General features: G+C 36.5%; 1 protein-coding gene and 1 pseudogene across 1 annotated transcript; one reads left to right on the forward strand and one right to left on the reverse strand.

Moving 5' to 3' along the window:
* Window positions 1-7749: 7749 nt before the first annotated feature.
* Window positions 7750-14368, reverse strand: LOC101253873 (disease resistance protein UNI-like). The gene is made up of 5 exons (XM_004252447.5): window positions 11202-14368; window positions 9558-10028; window positions 8951-9421; window positions 8311-8814; window positions 7750-8143 (listed from the first exon to the last, which is right to left on the reverse strand). Exons 1-5 carry the CDS (start codon window positions 13773-13775, stop codon window positions 8084-8086), a joined length of 4080 nt encoding a protein of 1359 aa, XP_004252495.2. The 5' UTR covers window positions 13776-14368; the 3' UTR covers window positions 7750-8083.
* Window positions 14369-18658: 4290 nt separating this feature from the next.
* On the forward strand, window positions 18659-23097 carry LOC138340597 (uncharacterized; annotated as a pseudogene).
* Window positions 23098-25108: the final 2011 nt, after the last annotated feature.

Raw genomic sequence — 25108 nt, forward strand, 5'->3', positions numbered from 1 at the left:
TGGTTGAAAGACAAACAGGGAAGACATTGAAATGCATCCTCTCAGATAATGTTGGTGAGTATATTGGTCCTTTTGATAGATATTGCAGAGAGCAGGGTATTAGGCATCAGAAAACTCCTCCAAAGACTCCTCAGTTAAATGGTTTAGCAGAGAGGATGAACAGAACTCTAGTTGAGAGGGTTAGATGTATGCTTTCAGATGCTAAGCTGTCAGATTCCTTTTGGGTAGAAGCACTTAATACTGCTGCTTATGTTATCAATTTATCTCCTGCTGTTGCTTTAGATGGTGATATCCCTGACAGAGTTTGGACTGGTAAGAATGTTTCTTATGATCATCTTAGAGTCTTTGGGTGTAAAGCCTTTGTACATGTTCCTAAGGATGAAAGGTCAAAGTTGGATGTTAAAACTAGGCAGTGTATCTTCATTGGTTATGGTCAAGATGAATTTGGCTATCGTTTCTATGATCCTGTTGAGAAGAAACTTGTTAGAAGCCGTGGTGTTGTGTTCTTTGAAGACCAAACAATTGAAGATTTTGAAAAAGCTGACAAGGCTGATTTTCAGACTAGTGAGAGCTTAGTTGATGTTGATCCAGTTCCTTTGACTATTGCACCGGAAGAAAATCTTCATAATGATGAAAATCAAGTTGATAATGAAGATGGTGATCATGTTCAGAATGACCGGCATGATGTTGTTGATGCTCCAGTGCAAGATGATGTGGTTGTCCAACAACCAATTATAGATGCTCCAGAGAGTTCTCTCAGACGATCTAGTAGAGAGAGAATTCCTTCATCTCGTTATTCTCCCAATGAGTATGTACTCTTGACTGACGAGAGAGAACCTGAGAGTCTTGATGAGGCCATGGAAAGTGAAGAAAAAGAAAGGTGGTTTGATGCTATGGAAGATGAGATTAAATCCTTGCATGAAAATCATACCTTTGATTTGGTTAAGTTACCTAAAGACAGAAAAGCTTTGAAAAACAGGTGGGTTTTTCGGGTGAAACATGAAGATGGTAATCCAGTTCCACGGTACAAAGATAGATTAGTTGTCAAGGGATTTAATCAAAAAAAAAGAGTTGATTTTGATGAGATATTCTCTCCAGTTGTGAAGATGTCATCCATTTGTGTGGTTCTAGGCTTGGCTGCAAGTCTAGATTTAGAGGTTGAACAAATGGATGTTAAAACTGCTTTCCTCCATGGTGACTTAGATGAAGAAATTTATATGGAGCAAGCGGAAGGTTTTGAAGTCAAGGGTAAAGAGAATTATGTTTGCAAATTGAAGAAGAGCTTGTATGGTTTGAAACAAGCTCCCAGGCAGTGGTACAGGAAGTTTGGTTCTTTTATGAGTCAGCAGGGCTTCAAGAAGACTTCTTCAGACCATTGTGTTTTTGTGCAAAAGTTCTCTGATGGTGACTTTATTATTGTGTTGCTTTATGTTGATGACATGCGTGTTGTTGGTCATAATACTTGCAGGATTCAGAAGTTGAAGCAAGAGCTGAGTAAGTCTTTTGCTATGAAAGACTTAGGACCAGCAAGGCAGATTCTTGGCATGCAGATTGTCCGTGATAGAAAGGCCAAGAAATTGGTATTATCACAAGAGAAGTACATTCAGAAAGTACTTCACAGATTCAGCATGGATAAAGCTAAGGTTGTCAATACACCTTTAGCTATGCACTTCAAATTGAGCACGAAACAGTGTCCTTCTAGTGATGATGAGAAGGAAGATATGAAGAAAGTTCCTTATGCTTCAGTTGTTGGTAGTTTGATGTATGCGATGGTTTGTACAAGACTGGATATTGCTCACGCTGTTGGAGTTGTTAGCCGTTTTCTTTCTAATCCGGGAAGAGAACATTGGAATGTTGTGAAGTGGATTATGAGATATCTCTGTGACACTTCTAGTCTGAGTTTGTGTTTTGGTACAGGGAAGCCTATTCTTTGTGGTTATACTGATTCAGACATGGCTGGTGATGTTAATACTCGCAAGTCTACTTCAGGGTACTTGGTTACTTTTGCAGGGGGAGCTGTGTCTTAGCAATCTAGGTTGCAAAAATGTGTTGCTCTATCTACTACAGAAGCTGAGCTTATTGCTATCGTTGAAGCTTGTAAAGAATTGCTTTGGATGAAGAGATTCTTGGAGGAACTTGGTTGTGCTCAAGAGAGGTATGTGCTTTATTGTGACAGTCAAAGTGCTATACATCTTGGCAAGAATTTTACGTTCCATGGTCGGTCTAAACACATTGATGTGAGATACCATTGGATTCGAGATGTGTTGGATTCTAAGTTGCTTAAGCTTGAAAAGATTCATACGAATGACAATGGTTCCGATATGATGACTAAAGCTTTGTCAAGAGGGAAGTTTGAAGATTGTTGCATGGTCGCCGGGATGGCGGTCTCCTCCACATACTCGTGAGGGGGAGTATTATTGGGTTATGGGTCTTTTTTTCCTTCCTATGTGGATAAATAAAAGCCCAATTTGGACCAACCCATTTTTGCCCATAGGCCCATTCTTATGAGACAAATATAATCCTATTTAGGTCTTTTTTTCAAATACACAGAGAGTTTTTTAGCAGCCAAAAAGAGAGAAAAAGAACAGATTTTCGCAGTCAAAATTCAGCCCTAACAACCAACTTCAAATTGCGATTCCCGCTTCGTTTCTTGTCCGATTGAGCTGATTTTTGGACAGTATATTATCTTCATCTCAATCTTTGATTAGGAACCGACAGAGTTGGATTTGGTGGTCTGCAGCTTCAGTTTTGCTGTCGTGAATAGTAGCTGCGAAATTGGTGATTTTGCTACTTTAATTCTCTAGATTTGGTGCAATCTTATTTTGTTGTTGCTCGTTGTTTGGCACTTGTTTTGTGGCCAATTTTGGAGAACAATATTGTAACTCTTGGTGATTATAGTGGTGCTTTTGGTCCCGTGGTTTTTTACTCTTCACATCGAAGGGTTTTCCATATAAATCTTGGTGTCTTGTGTGATTGGTTTATCATTGCCTTGTTATATTTGTTTGACTGAATTACTTGCTGCCTTACTATCATATTGTTTGTGGTTGTTTGTCTTCTCTTGGTTCAAATCGAAAAGGAAAAGTATAGACTTGGGTATTCTTCCGTTGTTATCCTGTCAGGCATTCTTTGTTAGTGCCTTGTCTTTCCCAACATCTAGTTACAAGTTGATTCAACCAACATGCGTGCAAGTTGACATTGGCACCATGGTTATAGAAAAGGGATAAATGCATGTTAAATGTTAACTGACATCACAATAGTCTTGAGCAGATAATGCTTGGACCTTTGAATGCCATTAGCAATGAGAAATCAAAATAATTATTGTAGGCAACTGGTGACTACAAAAATCAAAGAAGAACTTTTAAACAAAGACTTCACTTTTAGTCTTCAGGTCACATGCCAAAACATTGTTCATTCATCTTGTTTACACCTAATATTTTTTTGTCTCAATATTAAAGAGCTTTTGGATCAATACAATATAACATTCTCATCACTAGTAAGATAACTATTTATAGACTTTGTTTTGATGCTATATATAGGCCTCGATTATATATGGATGAATGAGCACTCAAAAAAGTGTGCATTAAAATCTCTCAAGACGATATAGAATGCAAGATGTCATGAGAAAAAAAGCTACATATTAGAAATTTAATGAAAGAAGAATTTAGAACCACATGCATATTCAAGTTCGACTAATAAGATATCAAAGGGGACTGACAAAACATAATAGGCTGCTACTCTAGGCTCGTGTCACTTCTTCAAGATCCACTCCTTTCAAAAATTAACAAACCACACTGAAGAATCAGGTGATGTTCAATCTAACTTGGACTATTTCATTGAATACTTATTTACTTGGACTATTTCATCGAATACTTATTACCTTCCTATCTAGCTTTGGATTCATTGAAATCACTAGCTTCTCCCATGAGTAGGTTTGGCATTGTTGCCATTGTCAATTTTCTGCATTCGAGAGATTATTTCCATATATAGAGAGTATAAAGATTACACATCCCTAAATATCCGCCATTCCTATCCCTAAAGATCAACTATTCTATCTCGACAAATATGCTATTCAATCCCTCTAAATTTGTTTTACTATCCCTCCAAATCAGTCATTCTATCACAATATTTATTTCTCTGATTCTACAACAAAATCTATATGATAATACAAATTTATAGAACTATATAATTACTTTAATGTATGCAACTATTTAGATTTTTGTCATGCTAACATCCCCCTTTAAATCTATGCTGGTGGATGAAGAAATATCAATTTACCTACTAAAAACTGATGGTGTTTGTAACAAACAGTAATCACAAAAGAAACAGTAGCCAAACTCTTTCACTGATAGTATTTACTGGTGTACTAAGGTAACATAGACATAGTACTAATACAATAGAAATCGCATAAGATAAAGTAACTGGAATAGATAGTAGAAGGATATGAGAAATCAGAAGAAGGGGATGAGAAATCAGAACCGAGTCAAAACATATTCGCTGCTCTGCAATGTCGTACTACTATTGATTTTTTATCTGACTCGTTTAACAGACCTTGCCGTTTTACTTATGTACCCCTACTCTTTTCCAAAAGTAATCCCCAAGTTTAGCAGGAGGAATCACCTTTCTAGCACTCCTACGTGGCATAACCATGTGTTGTTCCATTATTTCATCCTCCGTGTCATCCTTGTCATCTACCAACGTGTTTGAGTTCACAACAGTGTTGTCGTGCCATGTTTTTTGTAAACACATCATCTATTTGAAGATCATTGGACACATGTGGAAGAGTAAGGGCTCCTTTATCTACAGTTTCTCATATATAATGACAGTCTACTTCGATGGGTTTGGCCTCCTCACGAAAAACTGTATTAGTAGCAATCTCAATAGCACTTATATTGTTAGCGTGGAGAGGGGTAGGATGAGATTCATGAGGAAATATAATCTCAAAAAGTAATCCACAAATCCATACTACCTCGAAGAAAGCAGTAGACATGGATCGATGTGCAACCTCTATTGAAGATTTTGACACACGATCTTGCCAGTGAAGGAGACAGGAGTTTCATCGAGGGGGTTCAAAAAGATAAGTAAGCACGATAATAGTATCCATATAGGCGGGGCGACTCAATTATAAATGGGTAGAATAAGATATAAGCAACCAAAAATATTCAACTCCACCTCAACCAAAACAATAAATCGAGTAACTATATGTTTGACATAACAAAAAAATATAAGTACACGAGAATATATTTTTTTAAACCTATAATTATGGGTCTTATTAGTGTTATTGTTGTATATAAATGTTATTTAATTTTTGAAACTAAAAAGGATTAATTTTGAATTCGATCATATTGTAGCAATAGAATTTGTGTCGAGAAAATAATTATCAAGATGGGAAAATATCGCGACAATCGTATTTATTTATAAATTTCAAATAATTACTCTTATTTATTTGATCTTACTTATAATTATATTCTTTATTAATCAAATGTAAAATAAATGTTTGACTTAAAATGAGTATGAGAGAATGTTTTTTTTTAATTCTAATTATAAAAACTTAAAACACATTGTAAGATTTACTTAATTTTATAAAAATAGAAAAGAAATTTATTTTTAATATCTAATAAAATATTATAAATCCCAATAGATTTTCAAACAAAACAATTTTTTATTTATTTACAAATAAAAATGAAAATTAGTTGAAAATAGGGCGGAAAACGGTGTTATCTGAAATTGAATCCGCTAAGCCAAGCCTTTGGCATACGTTCAGGGGGTTCATCACCTAATATATACGTATAAATCAAAAAATTGATCCTATATGTATCGTGTAATTTTTTCAACGATGCGGGTTCGGATGAACCCCCTTGGATCCATGTAGGTCTGCCCCCGGATCTTGTTTTTTACTCTTCTAAGATATCAATGACTCTCCAGTGGCTAAATGACGAGTATTAAGACATCTCTCTCAATCAGAATCACTAAAAGCATTAAGATGAATAGGAGAAACACTTGTAAAGAACAATCCACGAGTAGATGTTCCTAGAAGATACCAAATGATACGACGGACAACCACCAAATGGAGATGTGGGGAGCTTGCATGAATTGACTAACTTGTTGAACTGCAAAAGAGATATTATGTCTAGTAAAAGTAAAGTAATTTAGACTCCCAACAAATTGTAGAAATATAGTTGGATCATGAAGAAGATCATCTTCCTCACGACAATACTTCACATTCAATTTTAATGGAGTATCTACAGAGAAGAAATCTTAAAGACTAACCAAAGAAATCAGATCCTAAGTATATTTGTGTTAATTTAGAAACACACCTCAAACATTATTATGAACTTTCAAACCCAAGAAATATGTAAGAGTACCAAGATCTTTCATATGAAAAGAATCTTTTAAGTTGTCTTTGTAGGCTAGTGATTAATGAAGGATTCCTATGATGATAATGTCATCTACATACACCAAAAGAAGAACACAAAATGTTGATGTTTTTCGAAGAAACAAAGATGAGTCATTGTTGACACCCATTTTTTATCTTCCCCGATAGAAATTAACTGACGAGCTTTTAAATTTTCGAACTATTTATAAAGTACAAATACTCTGCATAGTCATTTCAAATAGTTTTAATCGTTTTTATGCATATTTTATTAATTTAGTGTCAGTTTGAAATATTGTTTTAAATTTTTGAATTAATTAGTGAGTGTTCAAATTAATTATTTCACAAGTAAGTTAATTATTTTATTTTGTTAAGATCGCGAAGCTTGCAAATGAATTATATAAATTCATCCTATTTAATTATAATTTTTTGAAGCTGGAACTGATAAGACGTAATAAAAAAACACGCAGCACAATGCCTTTTTTTAAAAAAAGAAAAAAGCTATAAAGAAAAATTATACTTCAATAAAATAATTAAAATAAGCATCTTATTATTTTTTTACATAGTTAAATTTTGTGTGTTTTACAAAATTTAACGAAAAATTAATTCAAATTAGTTGGGTGCTTTTTAAGTAAAATATTAATAGTTACTCGACTTTTTATGTGAACTTTTAATAGTGGAGTGACTTTCGAGTTATAAAACAAAGTTAAGTATTTTTCAAACGAACAATTCAAAGTTGAGTGACTTCCTAAATATGAACTCTTAAAAGTTGTATGCTTGCAGTTTCCTTTTGTTACACATATTTCATCATCAACAGAACAACAAGGACTAGTAAAAGAGGACAAAAGAAACAGCAACAACGGTGATAATACCACAATTGCACCACCATTTATAGACTTTCTTGGAGTAGGAGCCACTTGAATAATTGAAATCTTCTTTTTTCTTTCCAAGAAAAAGGCGCCCTCTCTCCCCTTGTATTAGTAAGCATGTAACAAGTATTTTAGTTTTTTTCATTCTATTATTATGTGTCAATTTATGATACTGAAAGCATATAAAAAAAAGACTCCACTTTGCAAACTATTAACAATAAGATGTTGTCACTTCTCATTTGTTTTAGTAGTGAGATCAAATAGTGTGACCACAATAAGCTTCATAATTCTTTGGTCATTGAAATTAAATGTCACATATACTCTGGTGGCGAAGTTAAGAATTTCGCGAAAGATATTTAAGATAAATTATGCATCATGTAAGGTACATAGTCTTTAAGAATAGACACAAAACTATAAAAATAATTTAGTTATTTTTTGAACTTTTAGGACCTATAATTTTCTTTTGAAGCTTATTGCTTTAAATATGACAATTTGTGTGATTATGATATCTTCTAAGCAAAGGTGGAATGCATATATAGATAGTATATATAATGTGAAAAGTCAAAAGATTAAAGTGTTTTAGAGCTTTTCTCTGTTCATCTGATACTTTTTTTTGTAATCCGTCCTAAAAAACAGACGGAGTGACAGACATTAATCCTTCTAAATCTGCTTTATTATCCCTCCAAATCAACTATTCTATCACAATATTTATGTATCTGATTCTACCACAAATCTATACGATAATACTAATTTATAGCTCTATATAACTACATTAATATATTCAATTATTTAGATGTCAATCGTGCTAACAACCTTCACCCCAAAATCATGTTTCACTCTTTCGTTAGTCATCTACAGCTACAGATTCGTCACCATTGGTAGTGCCTTGGCTAGCTTTTTGTTCCTGGGATAAAAGAAATCGGTTTGCTTCAGATTTCTAATTAAAATTATTGTAGAAGGAAGTTGCTTCAATTGACAAACACTAATAAGTATCAGAATATTACTTTTAAGTTAAGATAGAAAAAGAGCACTAGAGTAAATTAGTTATACAATTAACGGTACTAGACAAACCTTAGAATTGAACCACTGTTGTGTCCATTTATTTAGATCGTCCACTTTCACTTCATAACCATCATTCACTGATTCGAGACTCGGTGTACTCACAGATATTCCATGTTGGACAAACGTATTCATTTCCGGGCACTCATGAATTGTCACTTCTCTGAGAAATGGAAATTTAAGAGGATGCTCAGTTAGAAAGAAATGCACCAGCTTAGGCAGTTCTTTAAGCTTCAACTCGTTCAACAGGGGAAATAAGGTCATTATTTCTTCTCCTTGTTGTTCCTCTTTTGAGATCACTTCTTCCATTGATGCACATTCTTCTATCCCTAAACTTCGGAGGTTTAGAAGACCTCGAGCCACTGATGGAGGCATCAAGTTTCTCAAGTTTCCACAATTCCATACACGCAATCTTCCAAGTTTGCTGAAGTAGGCACTTGAAAGTTGGTCAGAGCATAGAGCAGTTATGCTTTCAAGCTCCCAGATTCTTAGTTCTTCCAAGTTGGGAAAAGAAACCTGCAAGTATTATAAAGCAATTCAGAATTTAAAATTTATTGGTATCTCTAATAAACTTGAGTTCATATCTAATAACAATCACGGTATATCTAGATATTACTAATGCAGCAGCAGACCAGGAGTGCATGACACAAACCTTAGAATTGAACATTGCTTTCACCTCATCATCATTGTTCATAGTACTTTCGAGACACACAGATATTTCCTTTTGGACAAACGTCTTCATTTTAGGGCACTTACTAATTGTCACTTCTCTGAGAAATGGAAATTCAGTAACACTCTTTGTCAGAAAGAAATGCCTCAGCTTAGGCAGATTGACAAGAAGCACTTCTTCCAACAGGGGAAATAAGGTCATTATTTCTTTTCCTAGGTGTTCCTCTTTTGTGATCACTTCTTGCATTGATGCACATCCTTTTATCCGTAAACTTCGGAGGTTTAGAAGACCTCGAGCCACAGATGGAGACATCAAGTTTCTCAAGTTTCCACAATCCCATACATCCAATCCTTTAAGTTTGCTGAAGTAGGCACTTGAAAGTTGGTCAGAGCATAGAGCAGTTATGCTTTCAAGCTCCCAGGTGATTAGCTCTTCCAAGTTGGGAAAAGAAACCTGCAAGTATTATAAAGCAATTTAGAATTTGAAATTTATAGATATCTCTAATGAACTCGAGTTAATATCCTATAACAATCGCGGTATCTCTAGATATTACTAATGCAGCAGCAGACCAGGAGTGTATGACACAAACCTTAGAATTGAACATTGTTTTCACCTCATCATCATTGTTCACAGTACTTTCGAGACTTACAGGTATTCCCTGTTGGACAAACGTCTTCATATAAGGGCACTCACGAATTGTCACTTCTCTTAGAAATGGAAATTCAGTAACACGCTTTGTCAGAAAGAAATGCCTTAGCTTAGCCAGATTGTCAAGACGCAGTTCTTCCAATCGAGGAAATAAGGTCATTATTTCTTCTCCTAGTTGTTCCTCTTTTGTGATCACTTCTTCCATTGATGAACATCCTTCTATCCATAAACTTCGGAGGTTTAGAAGACCTCGAGCCACTGATGGAGACATCAAGTTTCTCAAGTTTCCACAATTCGATACACGCAATCTTTTAAGTTTGCTGAAGTAGGCAGTTGGAAGTTGGTCAGAGCATAAAACATTTATGTTATTAGCCACATGGATATATAGCTTTTCCAAGTTGGGAAAAGAAACCTGCAAACATTGAAGTATCAAACTTTGATGTAGAAAACACTACGCCAAAAGCGCTTAGACATATTTATTTATATTTATAATTGTATATGAGAAAAAATTTCAAATATATAAAATTAATGGGCCAGAATTAGGGGTAAAGAGAAACTAAGCAAATACCACATAAAAACAAAATAGTTACAAATATATATTCTCTTACATTCATACTCCACTAAATAATTACACTATATAACCCTTAAGTCATCAATATCATATATTATATTGGTATTATTAATGATGATAATTTCGCTTAACTTATACTAAATCAGCAAGTATATATATACTATAATGTTATCATTAAGGTTTTTTCAGAAATTGCTCATTAAACAATGAAATTATAAGAGTATATACACATATTATCCGTTAACAAGGGTACATGAAATTATTCTATTTAAATTGATAAAATGAGATTGTGAAGAGAAAAAGTTATTTCCTACATTTTTATCAGTTAAAGTGATTCTAAAATAAATAAAACAAGAACAAAGTTCTTTAAAAGTAATAATTTTATCAAGAATAAGATTTTTTTAGAAGAAAAGAATTAATTAATTATTCGGAAAATGACATTTTTGACCTATTTGGTAACAATAGGGACATTTTTGGATCAAACTACTAAATGGCAAGGGTATTTTTGGACCAAAGTGTTAAGGGAAAAATCATTTTTGGACCAAACTATAAACAACACAATGTAATTTTAAGACACTTTTTTACCCCTTTTCAAAAAAATAATTTACAATATAGCTACCAAAAAAAAAAATCTTAAATTTATTCTTACTATTTTCTTCTTTTTTCCATATTTATTTGTTTTTACTCTAAAAAAAGAAATAGAATAAGAATCTCAAATAATGATTAAAAAAATAAATTCATAAGTGATATATTAAAAACTTATATTAGTCGTGGAATAAAAAAGGTCAGGTGAAAAGATTCAAATATAGTCTATATTAACCTTTTTAAAATAAACTTAAGTAGACAAAACAGTATATATGATACCTTTGTATTTAACAGTAAAAGAATATTGGTAATGCTCAATTAAAACTAAAGGTAAATTTTAATTCATAAGAGCCCTCAAAATAAGAACTGAAAAAGAAATCTCATTTCATACTTTTTTAAAATCTTCATTTTTTATGCTAAGAAGCAAACCTTTTCATGAAAAAGAGGATTTGGGTGAGTGATGAAGTTGTTGGCAGTAGGCCACCAATTTTGGAACTTAGGTAAATTCCTGAAGGTCAATTTCCGTAACTGAGGGAACTCAATGCCGTCAACATTGTCACTGCAAAAGTGAGTGAGGCATTCCAGATCTTGCAGTTTCAACACATATAAATTGGGGAACTTGATTACTTCATGTGTCATTCGAGAGATGTTGAATATATGTGTCACTAAATTACAAGCAGAGAGGTGGAGACATTTCACGTTCTGAAATTCATTCGGCTGCAACTCATTCAACACATTATTAGAGCCCTCTCCACTTGAAGTTACAAATTCACTCTTCTTCAACAGGTGGCAGATCCAACCAGCCAATGGGGTGGTCTCCGTGACCTCTAAAGCAATGCTCTTATCGTAATCATACATTTTATCTTCATAAGCACAACCCACTTTAATATTGTACCGTGTCAACTTGGAGGGAAGGACCAACTTACTGTAAGTCACATCTTCGGAACATTCATATAACGACAGTGCAGTCAATGCCGATAAGAATTCCAGTTCCATCAAGATGGAGCAACTACAATCTTTCACTCCCGTCAAATGTAGTTCCTCCAATCGAACTAGTCTTGATAAGACACCTGTTGAAATCCTTTTATCTACTTTATTCTCATTCAAAAACTCTAATACAATTAACTTGGTCAAATTTCCTATCTCCTCTGGCAGCTCATCTAACCGAGTATCTCTTATGCTTAGGATTTCCAAATTGACAAGTTTTCCAATAATAGATATGTCTTCCAAATCTAAATTAATCAGATGCAGCGTCCTCAAACTCGATAACCTCTGAATGGATGCTGGAAAACGACAAATGGAGCCCTCATGATATCTACCCATCAGGCTTAAGACTTTGAGTTCACCCATGTCATTAAAAAAATTATCCTGTAATTTGACTGGATTTCCAGAAAAGATTTTCAACATTAGAAGCTTCAGTTTTGGGCAAAATATTGGTCTAGGAAGCTCCTCAAATTCATTTGCAACTATGGACATGTGACAATATTGCTCATAAGTATCTTTTTTGGGGAACTCTTTTGAGTTCACATCATGCCTTACCATAAATTTGTGCTCTTCCTCAGATGCAATATATATAGCCACGTCACGTAACACATCATGCATTTTGACATAATTTTTGTCTGAACCTTGGGATAACAAGAAACTATCTTTCAATATTTCTATCAAAAAAAACACCCTATTTCTTGCATCTTCTAAATTTTTCATTTCCGAAAAAATGCCAAGACCCTTTCCGTATCTAAGTAATTCTTCAATCCAAATGTCACTATCTTCCTCAAATAAAGAACAAAGCAAAAATAGGTACCTGGCTTCAACACTTTCAATGTAATCATAGCTTAGCCTCAGAGGCCCATACACCTTTGTGTGCACTCCAGGGATATTTCTTGTATCTGCAGAACATAATTGCTTAAGGGCATCCTCCCACGAAGGCTTGGTTTTACGCTTTAGTGCTCCTGCAACTGTAATAATTGCAAGCGGCAATCCCTTGCATTCTTTGGAAACATCTTTTGCTATATCAAGCAGAGAAGGATCGTCGACTGAATTACCGACTTTCTCCTTGAAAAGGATCCATGCTTCCTCTTCAGGTAAAGTTCCAATTTCCATGATCTTCTGAGCCTTCATTATATCACAAACAGGTCGGAGACGTGTCGTCAATATAACTTTGCACCGGTAGTTGTGGTTGCTACCGGTGAAAATTCCGAGTTTCTCTAGATCATAAAGAGCCTCCCAAACATCATCCAAGATTACAAGAGTACGGCTGTTGTGAGCCATTAACCTAGTACGCAGCTGATCTCCACGACTCAACAAATCATTCCCTTGTAATGTAAGTCCGACCCCTCTTGCGATCTCCTCCTGAATTCTTTTAGGGTCCTGTTGTTGACTGACAATTACCATAACAACATCATTGAACAACTTTTCTTGTTTCGCCTTTCGTCTGATTTTTTCAGCCAGTGTCGTCTTACCAACACCACCCAGACCGCATATCCCAATAGTTGTGACCCCGTCATCGTTCAAAGCTGCCATGACCTCATCCTCTTGCAATTTTCTAGAATCAAACTCCTCAGCGCTGTTGATAGGTAGAGGTTCATTTTCAACAGCAGGATAGCAGAAAACAGCATAATTGTTGCCTTCATTTCGAAGTTCAATCAACTCCAATGCAATTCTCTTAGCTCTCCTGCTCAGGGAGTAACGTGACTTCAAGTTTGGACACCAATCATATCTATCAACCTCATTTCTACCTCGTCGTGTTACATCTGCCACCTCAGCAGTAATGGTAGCAACACTAGTAAACCAAGCCTCAACATTGGGTGAAATGACTTGTAAGTTTCTCCGGTTAGCCTCGGCTCTTTGATCCACCCCAATTCTGATATTCTCCAGCTTCTCAGATTCATTTTCCATACATGTGATGTTTCTCTTGTAGTAAACAAAATACCCGATCCATCGCGCAACTGGCTTTATCAAGCAACCTGTTACCTTGTCCACCAAACCATATGAGAAGAATTCCATATTTGATTAATTCTTCACTAGATTTCTTAGTTACAAAGCAGAACGAAAACAGGTTGAGAGTGAATTGAAAGCTGATAATTGCAGGACTACTATTATTAACAGCTAAATTATTGAGGGAAAAAGGACAATTGCATTTTTTCAAACGTGGACCTGCAATAAATTGAAAGTGACTAAACAACAAACACATTTTTTTTTAGTCAGACAAATTAGGGGAAAGGCGCATGTCAAACTGGCAAACAAAGTAGAATTACATTGCAGTTTCTCCCTTACTAGTTATCAAATAAATATTCACAAATTGAAAACAGTTGTTCCCTTAACAACCCACATGAAGGGAGATTAAGAAGTAACTAAGTTCTTTCACGGAAATTATTCATTCACCCCAAGCACAATAAGACATTGCTGTTACAAAAGTCCCAGACATGCCTGGAGACAATTTTGCGCATCATCCCATTGCATATTTCTGAGTCCAGCTACGAGCAGTGGTTTCGTATTTGGCCCTGTCAGTCTTGTACATGTGAGCAATTTCAGGTACAAGAGGATCATCTGGGTTTGGGTCTGTCAACAGAGAGCAGATGGACAGCAAGACCTTGGATATGGTTAATGCTGGACTCCACTGCTCCTTAAGAATATCTAATTAGTGCTTCCTCCGTCCCTTTTTACTTATCCACTTTTTCTTTTATAGTTTTTATAATTACTTGTCCATTTTAACAAATCAAGAAATGACAATTTTTTAATCTATTATACCCTCAATTAAATGATTAATTTTTGATATTTTTGCATAGTTTAAGGGCATGTTTAGCCAAATTATTATCGTCAAAGACATTTTTGAACCACATCATAAATAAAAAATATTTTTATTCATTTCACATAGTTTAAGGATATTTTTTTAACCTTTTTCCCAGGATAAAATATCTACATAATTTTGGGCCACTACTAAACTACTTTTAATAGTACAGTCAATCAATGTTAAATTAAAAGTTGTTTCAGCAATGAAATGTTAGGGTTGTCTGGTTAGCACACAAAATTATAGGTTTTGAATTATAATTTTGAGATTATTTTACTTCATCTAAGAGGTAAGATAAAATAATAACAAATTGAATAGGATAAGATAGAATATCTAGTATTAACATTGAGAATAAATTACTCTATCTAATTGAAAGTATAAATTTAAAATAGACAGAAATATTCAATAAAGACATTATACTATGTCAATTTGAAATAATCAGTACTCTCATATTGCAAGGTTGATAATTGCAAGGCCTTCAGCTAGGTACTACTATTAACTCTCCTTCACATGGACATGTACTATCTTGAAAGTGACTAAACACCAAACACATTAACACCGACAACTAATTGGTTGAGGCACTTCAACGAATATTTTTATTTGTTCAATTTTATACAAGTCTAAGTGTTTAATTGTACACATTCAAAGTTTGAAGGCATGTATATCAGTTGAAGTCAAATTAAATATGATATTTATATATTATGTCTATCATATATCATCATATCATATCATAATATTAAAAAATCATATCATATTATTAAAAGAAGCTCATATCTACAAAGTTAGATTATGATTTTTTTGTTATAGTACTTTATTAATTTTTTGTAAATAAAACATCCAATCTAATAAATACTTCTTTTATTTCATATTTAATTGAATTTGTGAGACAATACACACTTATTAAAAAACATTTAATGACCTAATTTAAACCATAATATCCACTATTATCCTTTGAGAAATCATAAATATAATTTGGCAAATAGTATAATTTTTCTCCTAGAAAATATCAAACTTCATTAAAGGAAAGGACAAATATAATTTTTTTTTTGAGGAAATACATCATTACCCGATTTAACTATAATAATTTTTTTAAAAAGACACTTAAACTTTGTAAAGGTCTACTAACCCTTAAATAATTTAAAAGTTGTAAAAGTATTCCATTATTGGTCAACCCCAAATTTAAGAAGGAATGTGAACACACGCACTAATTGCTACGTACCACGTGTCAATTATTTTATTTTTATATTTTTACTTTTGTTTATATTTTCATATATATTACTTATTCTATTTGTTTTTCTAAAAAAAATAAAAAGAAGTCTTATTCTTCTTCTTTATTCTATTTGTTTTTCTAAATAAATAAATTTAAAAAAAGGTTTGTTCTTCTTCTTTTTCTTCGGTGACCTCTTTCTTCACGCTGCCACCGCCCGCCGGCGATACTCTACCATAGCCACCATCCACACACTTCAACACCATCTCAACCATTTTTAATAGGAAAAATCAAAAATAAAATTAAAAAATAAAAACACTATCAAATCTCCGGCACTTTTTCTTCGATTAATCAACCATTTTTTATACTTCGCCTTTAATTTTTACTCAAAATCAACATTTATTGTATCTATGAAGGCTGCAAATCTCTCTCTGACTTAGATACGATATTCTGAACTTGACCCCGACGATTCTCCCTCCATCGTCATCAAATCTTTGACACTTTTTTCACCGGTCTTCGACACAACCTCACTCCGCTTTCATCTCTTTCTCCGTCAATAATCTCATCACTTTGATCTCCCTAAGCTGAAAAGTCAGTGCAAGAACTCTTCTGGGTAAACTTTAATGTCAATTAAGGAGATAAAAAAAATAGAAAATAACATAAAACAAAGAGAATAAAGTAAAAGAAAATAACATATTAATTAAATAAATGTTAAAAAAAATAATATTTTTTTACTTGTCTCACTAGCTAGTGGCAAGGGAACTACACTCTATGTGCCACGTAGGATCATAATGGGACAATAAATTCACTCTAGATGAATAGGGGGGGGGGGGGTATTAGGACCTTTTCAAAGTTTTAGTTCTTTTTTAAAAAAAGTATTTTAGTTGAATAGGGTAATGATGTATTTCATCAAAAAAATTCAAATATTTATCTTGATCTTTGAACAATTTAATTATTTTGAACGATGAAAAAAAGTCCAAAAATTTAGTTCATTTAGAATAGAGTGAGTAATATTTAAAATATATTATCCTCTTCGAAATTAAGGCTTATAATATCATAAGATTGAACTCAATTTAATTTATCTTGAGTCCAACCCTTAAAATCCAGGGCTGATAGGAGCGGGTTACCTATATTTGGGCTCATTATTGACACCCCTAGGTTATAGTATAATTAAGAATTTGTTAAATAAAGAAATGTGTAGTTTAACTAAAAAACATGTCATATAACTCGGAATAGAGGCAGCAAAATGTTTGTTGGTTAGTTAAAATAAAGTTATTTACCTATACAATTTAATATGATATTTTATTTACAATTTAGAACTTTGTATAATTAATATAGGTATAAATGACGAGATAAAATAATTAACATTTACATAATTTTTGTGTAACGATCTGTTTAGTCGTTTTGAGCAGTAGAGTTTATTTCTGGTAATCACTGTCTGGGTCGACGGATCCCACGACGGACCGTCATGGACACGACGGACCGTTGAAGGGGTCTCGTTCCAAAACACTTAGAATTCTGAAATTTGGGTACTGAGATCGACTCTCTGAACTTCGTGACGGAATGGCAGGACGGACCGTCGTTGGCACGACGGACCGTCACAAATCTTTCCACAGAATTAACTCTCTGAACTTTGTGACGGACCGTCACAGTCATGACGGACCGTCACAGGCTGCGTAACCCTGACTGGGTCGGATTTCCATTAAAAGTTTTTAAGGGGCGTTTTGGACAATTCCTGCTATAATTATAAAGTTAGTGGGTTAATGTTAATAATTTAATTACTTGGGGGTTAAAGGAGATAACCTTGAAATAAATAGTGGGTTACTTTTATCATCTTTTATACTTAATTATATGACAATTAGGGGTAAAAGAAAAAGGGTTTGAATAAGAAAAAACAGAAAGAACAGAGAGAAAAGGGAGAAACGAGCGAGAGAAAGAGAAGAACGCAGAGGAAAGCAAAGGTTTTGGGGAGATAGCTTGTTTGATCGCGATTCTTCGGTGGAGGTAGTTATGGTTTATGCTATTTCATAGTAAAACTCTTAATAGCGAATGATATGTATTGGGTAGTATTGTAAAGTCTCTATATGCTTAATTGTGTGCTTGCATGATGTGATTATGTAATTGTAATGAATTAGAAAGATAAGGCTGTGAATCTTAAACCTTAAATCCACTTTGTTAATGATGATGCCTTGGTGTAAAAGAAGGCTTGATGAACTAAAAGAATGAGATTAAGGGATCGGGTGTCACGAACCGACACGTAGAATTAGGGGATCGGGTATCACGAACCGACACGTAGAATTAGGGGATCGGGTGTCACGAACCGACACGTAGAATTAGGGGATCAGAGTGTCACGTTCCGACACCAGGATAGTAGAGGATCGGAGTGTCACGTTCCGACACCAGGATAATAACGAGAATGAATATTTAGGGGATCGGAGTGTCACGTACCGACACAAGAGGAATAAAGAGAATGAATCTTGAATTATGTTAATATACTCAAGTTGAAGAACTTAATTCCTAAATGAGTATGGTGTGGAGGCTTGAGTCCTCATAGATGTGTTTTGGTGTTGTTGCAAATGACTCTTGACTTGTTGATTGTCACCTGTTAAGTATTGTGGTCGATTTTATGTTATTGATCAATATATATTGCTTTCTATTCTGAGTTGGCCGATGATACCTACTCAGTACGTGTTTCTTGTACTGACCCTCACTTGTAATTTTCCTTTTTGTTATTTGTGGAGTGCAGCAAACGTACCATCAACTTCAACTCGTCCGCAACTCTAGCCAGTGTTCATCACACCAGATTTTAGGGTGAGCTAACACTTCTAGCTTGGACTGGATCTTCTTCTTCACGTCTTGATGCCTTGAAGTTCTGGCATGGACTAGTTGTTTATTTATTTTAGTTTCTTAGATACTCTTAGATTTAGCAATTTGAGGACAGATGCTCTTGTGGTGATGACTTTCAGATTTTGGGAATAATAAGTATTGAGTTTTAGAAGTTATTTAATCGATTTTCATTAATGAGTTTTAAGTCTTCTGCATTATATTTTGTTTATTATGGTTGAAATGTTGGGGTTTAGATTTGTTGGTTCTCTCACATAGTAGGATAAGTGTGGGTGCCACTCGCAGCTCGTTTTGGGTCGTGACAAAATTGGTATCAGAGCATTAGGTTCGTTGGTCTCATCACACAAGAACGAGTCTAGTAGAGTCTTAAGGAACGGTAGGGGGACGCCTTTACTTTTCTTTGAGAGGCTATAGGACTTTAGGAAAATTCCATTCTTTCTTTCTTTCGTGCTATTACTTGGATCCAATTGGTATCTAGGTGATACAAATTGGTATCTGACCATCTTCACTCTATTTCGCAGATGGTTAGAACTAGATCAACAACTGCGCCAACACCAACACCGGCAAGACAAGATGCATCTGAGCCAGCCACTGGGGTTGTAGCTCGAAGAGGAGAAGTGGCAAGAGGCCGTGGTAGAGGTCGCGGGAGGACGTCCTCTAGAGGAAGAGGACAAGCACCTGGTCCATCTAGTACTAGGGCGGTGACTCCTCCACCGACTGATGAGGTAGAAAGAGAGGGTGAGGAAGGAGAAAATGAGCAAGTGCAGAATGAGGAATTACCACCCCAACCTACCCGAGAGATGATTAACCAGGTTCTTGCTTATCTTAGCGGGTTATCTGATCAAGGCCAGACACCTCCAGTGTAATCTGCACCGGCGCCTCAGGTTCCGAGAATACAACATGCCGCTGTTGAGGCTCCCCGCATGGATGCCTCATTGGAAATAGGCACGTTTCCTCGATTGACTACAGGGCCTATAATGACGAGTGATCAGCACGAACTTTTCAGTAAGTTCTTGAAATTGAACCCTCTAGTTTTCAAGGGTGCTGAATCAGAGGATGCCTATGATTTTCTGGTTGATTGTCATGAGTTGCTACATAAGATGGGCATAGTGGAACGATTTGGTGTTGAATTTGTGACCTATCAGTTTCAAGGGAACGCAAAAATGTGGTGGCGGTCATATGTTGAGTGTCAACCAGCACAGGCACCACCTATGACTTGGGCATCATTCTCTAGCTTATTTATGGAGAAGTATATACCCCGGACTTTGAGGGATAGGAGGAGAGATGAGTTCCTAAGCCTAGAGCAAGGCAGGATGTCGGTTACTGCTTATGAGGCTAAGTTTCGTGAGATATCCAGGTATGCCACCCAACTTTGCTTCAGTCCACAAGAGCGGATTCGCCATTTCGTGAAAGGGTTGAGGTCAGATTTTCAGATTTCAGCCTTACAGGTAGCCGCTACAGCAAAATCCTTTCAGGAGGTGGTAGATTTTGTGATAGAAGTGGAGGGGGTGAAGCCAGACGACTTCACCATGGCATCGACATCTAAGAAGTTTCGTAAGGGAGGTGAGTTTAATGGTTCTTACTCCAGAGGGCGGGGTTCAGGAGGTTACCCAGCCCGACCTATTCAGTCTTCACTACAGGCTGTAGTTGGGGGTCCATCGCAGACCAGCCAACATTCCTCTGAGTTTGGAGGTTACCCCCAGACTTCGTCATTCTCACAGAGACCTATGCTTAAATCCAGAGAGTGTTATGGATGTGGGGAGACTGGACACATTATGAGGTATTGTCCAAAACAGACTTATAGACCTCCAATAGTCAGAGGTAGAGGTGGTCATGGAAGAGGCCGTCATTATGGAGGACGTGGTGGCCGAGGAAATGGTGGTCATCAAAACGACCGGGGTGACGGGCAAACTGGAGCTACTATAGCACAACATGGTAGGGGCAACGGGCAGACAGGTGATAGGGCCCATTGTTACGCTTTCCCCGGGCGGTCTGAAGCGGAGACATCTGATGCTGTTATCACAGGTAATCTTTTGGTTTGTGATTGCATGGCTTCTGTATTATTTGATCCTGTCTCCACATTTTCATATGTATCTTCCTCATTTGCTACTGGTCTTAATTTACATTGTGAATTGCTTGACATGCCTATTCGTGTTTCTACTCCGGTGGGTGAGTCTGTGATAGTTGAAAAGGTATATAGGTCTTGTCTGGTGACTTTTGTGGGGAGCAATACTCATGTAGACTTGGTTATCTTAGAAATGGTTGATTTCGATATAATTCTGGGTATGACTTGGCTTTCTCTGAATTTTCCAATCTTAGATTGTAATGCTAAAACTGTAACGTTGGCCAAGCCTGGGACAGATCCGTTAGTGTGGGAGGGTGACTACACTTCCACTCCAGTTCGTATCATCTCCTTTTTTCGTGCTAAGAGAATGGTTAGTAAAGGGTGTTTAGCGTTCTTGGCACACCTCAGGGATGATACTACCCAAGTACCTTCAATTGAGTCGGTTTCGATAGTCCGTGAGTTTCTGGATGTGTTCCCTGCAGACCTTCCTGATATGCCACCGGATAGGGATATTGACTTTTGCATTGATCTGGAGCCGGGTACTCGCCCCATTTCCATACCCCCTTATAGGATGGCCCCAGCAGAGTTAAGGGAATTAAAGGCCCAACTTCAAGAGTTGTTAGGTAAAGGCTTCATTAGACCAAGCGCTTCCCCTTGGGGTGCTCCGGTGTTATTTGTGAAGAAGAAGGATGAGAGTTTTCGGATGTGCATAGACTACCGGCAGTTGAACAAGGTAACTATTAAGAACAAGTACCCCATTCCTCGCATTGATGACTTGTTCGATCAGTTACAAGGTGCTTGTGTCTTCTCTAAGATTGACTTGAGATCCGGTTATCATCAATTGAAAATACGGGCAACAGATGTGCCAAAGACTGCTTTTCGAACAAGGTATGGGCATTACGAATTCGTAGTAATGTCTTTTGGTCTTACGAATGCCCCTGCTTCTTTCATGAGCTTGATGAACGGGATTTTTAAGCCATATCTGGATCTCTTTGTGATCGTATTTATTGATGATATACTGATACTCCAAGAGTAAGAAGGAACATGAGGAGCATTTGACAATTGTGTTGGAAGTATTAAGGGAGAAAAGGCTTTATGCCAAATTCTCCAAGTGTGAGTTTTGGCTAGATTCAGTGTCCTTCTTGGGGCACGTGGTTTCTAAGGATGGAGTGATGGTGGATCCTTCTAAGATTGAAACAGTGAGGAATTGGGTAAGACCTACTAATGTGTCAAGAAGTAAGGAGCTTTGTTGGTTTAGCCAGCTACTACCGTCGATTTGTCAAGGGATTCTCTTCTATTGCTTCCCAATTGACAAACTTGACTAAGCAGAATGTTTCATTTGTATGGTCGGATGAATGTGAGGAAAGCTTTCAGAAACTCAAGACCTTGTTGACTACTGCACCAATTCTTACCTTGCCAGTGGAAGGCAAGAATTTCATTGTTTATTGTGATGCATCCTATTCTGGTTTTGGTGCAGTGCTAATGCAAGAGAAGAATGTAATTACTTATGCTTCGAGGCAATTAAAGGTGCAAGAACGTAATTATCCGACCCATGATTTGGAATTGGCTGCAGTTGTGTTTGCACTAAAGCAATGGAGACATTATCTATATGGGGTCAAGTGTGAAGTCTACACAGATCATCGTAGTCTACAGTATGTCTTTAACCAGAAAGACTTGAATTTGAGGTAGAGGAGATGGATGGAACTGTTGAAGGATTATGATATTACTATTCTGTATCACCCAGGAAAAGAAAATGTGGTGGCTGATGCTTTAAGTAGAAAAGCAGGGAGCATGGGTAGTTTAGACCACTTACAAGTTTCTAGACGCCCATTGGCTAGAGAAATCCAAAACATGGCTAACGACTTTATGAGACTGGAAATACTAGAGAAAGGAGGATTTTTGGCCTGTGTGGAGGCAAGATCTTCTTTTCTTGACAAGATCAAGGGAAAACAGTTTGATGATGAGAAACTAAGCCGAATTCGGGATATGGTGTTGCGAGGAGAGGCTAAAGAGGCAATAATTTATGAGGAAGGTGTTTTGAGGATTAAGGGAAGGGTATGTGTGCCCCGTGTTGATTTGATCCACACTATCCTCACAGAGGTGCATAGTTCCGGATATTCTATACATCCTGGTGCAACCAAGATGTACCGTGACCTAAAGCAACACTTCTGGTGGAGTAGAATGAAGCGTGACATTGTTGATTTTGTTGCCAAATGTCCAAACTGTCAGCAAGTAAAGTATGAACACCAGAGGCCCGGAGGAACACTTCAGAGAATGCCCATTCCTGAATGGAAGTGGGAGAGAATTGCAATGGACTTCGTGGTTGGTCTTCCAAAGACATTGGGAAAGTTTGATTCTATTTGGGTAATTGTGGACAGATTAACTAAGTCTGCTCACTTCATTCCGGTCAAGGTGACCTACAATGCAGAGAAGTTAGTCAAACTCTATATCTCAGAAATTGTTCGATTGCATGGAGTTCCACTTTCCATTATATCAGATAGAGGTACGCAGTTTACTTCTATGTTTTGGAGAACATAAAATGCTGAATTAGGTACTAAGTTGGATCTTAGTACTGCATTTCACCCTCAGACCGATGGTCAGTCTGAGCGAACGATTCAGGTATTGGAGGATATGCTTCGTGCATGTGTGATAGAATTTGGTGGTCATTGGGATAACTTCTTACCCTTAACAGAGTTCTCATACAATAATAGCTATTACTCTACTATTGAAATGGCCCCATTCGAAGCATTGTATGCGAGGAGATGTAGGTCTCCCATTGGTTGGTTTGATGCATTTGAGGTTAGACCTTGGGGTACTGATCTTTTGAGGGATTCATTAGAGAAAGTGAAATATATTCAAGAAAAGCTTTTAGAGGCGCAAAGTAGGCAAAAGGAATATGCAGATCGAAAGGTTAGAGACTTGGAGTTCATGGAGGGGGAACAAGTCTTGCTGAAGGTTTCACCCATGAAAGGGGTGATGCGGTTTGGTAAAAGAGGTAAGCTAAGCCCAAGGTATATTAGACCACTTTAAGTACTTAAGCGAGTAGGGGAGGTGGCTTATGAATTAGCCTTACCTCCAGGACTCTCAGGAGTGCACCCGGTATTTCATGTGTCTATGCTAAAAAGATACCATGGGGATGGAAACTACATTATTCGTTGGGATTCAATTCTTCTTGGTGAGAATTTGTCTTATGAGGAGGATCCTGTTGCCATTCTAGATAGAGAAATCCGCAAGTTGAGATCAAGGGAGATTGCATTCATCAAAGTTCAATGGAAGAATCGACCAGTTAAAGAGTCCACTTGGGAGAAGGAGGCTGATATGCAAGAGAGATACCCACACTTGTTTACAGATTCAAGTACTCCTTTTCGCCCTTGTTTTTCTTTTTGTGATCGTTCGAGGACGAACGATGGGTAAATTGATATCTATTGTAACGAACTGTTTAGTCGTTTTGATCAGTAGAGTTTATTTCTGGTAATCACTGTCTGGGTCGACGGATCCCACGACAGACCGTCATGGGCACGGCGGACTGTCGAGGGGGTCTCGTTCCAAAACATTTAGAATTCTAAAATTTGGGTACTGAGATCGACTCTCTGAACTTCGTGACGGAATGGCAGGATGGACCGTCGTTGGCACGACGGACCGTCACAAATATTTCCACAGAATTAACTCTCTGAACTTTGTGACGGACCTGCAGGACAGACCGTCACAGTCATGACGGATCGTCACAGGCTGCGTAACCCTGACTGGGTCGGATTTCTATTAAAAGTTTTTAAGGGGCGTTTTGGATAATTCCTGCTATAATTATAAAGTTAGTGGGTTAATGTTAATAATTTAATTACTTGGGGGTTAAAGGAGATAACCTTGAAATAAATAGTGGGTTACTTTTATCATCTTTTATACTTAATTATATGACAATTAGGGTAAAAGAAAAGGGTTTGAATAAGAAAAACAGAAAGAACAGAGAGAGAAGGGAGAAACGAGCGAGAGAAAGAGAAGAACGCAGACGAAAGCAAAGGTTTTGGGGAGATAGCTTGTTTGATCGCGATTCATCGGTGGAGGTAGGTTATGGTTTATGCTATTTCATAGTAAAACTCTTAATAGCGAATGATATGTATTGGGTAGTATTGTAAAGTCTCTACATGCTTAATTGTGTGCTTGCATGATGTGATTATGTAATTGTAATGGATTGGAAAGATAAGGTTGTGAATCTTAAACCTTAAATCCACTTTGTTAATGATGATGCCTTGGTGTAAAAGAAGGCTTGATAAACTAAAAGAATGAGATTAGGGGATCGGGTGTCACGAATCGACACTTAGAATTAGGGGATCGGGTGTCACGAACCGACACGTAGAATTAGGGGATCAGATGTCACGAACTGACACGTAGAATTAGGAGATCGGGTGTCACGAACAGACACGTAGAATTAGGGGATC

The sequence above is a fragment of the Solanum lycopersicum genome, chromosome 12 (assembly GCF_036512215.1).
Source record: "Solanum lycopersicum chromosome 12, SLM_r2.1".
Taxonomy (NCBI): Eukaryota; Viridiplantae; Streptophyta; class Magnoliopsida; order Solanales; family Solanaceae; genus Solanum; species Solanum lycopersicum.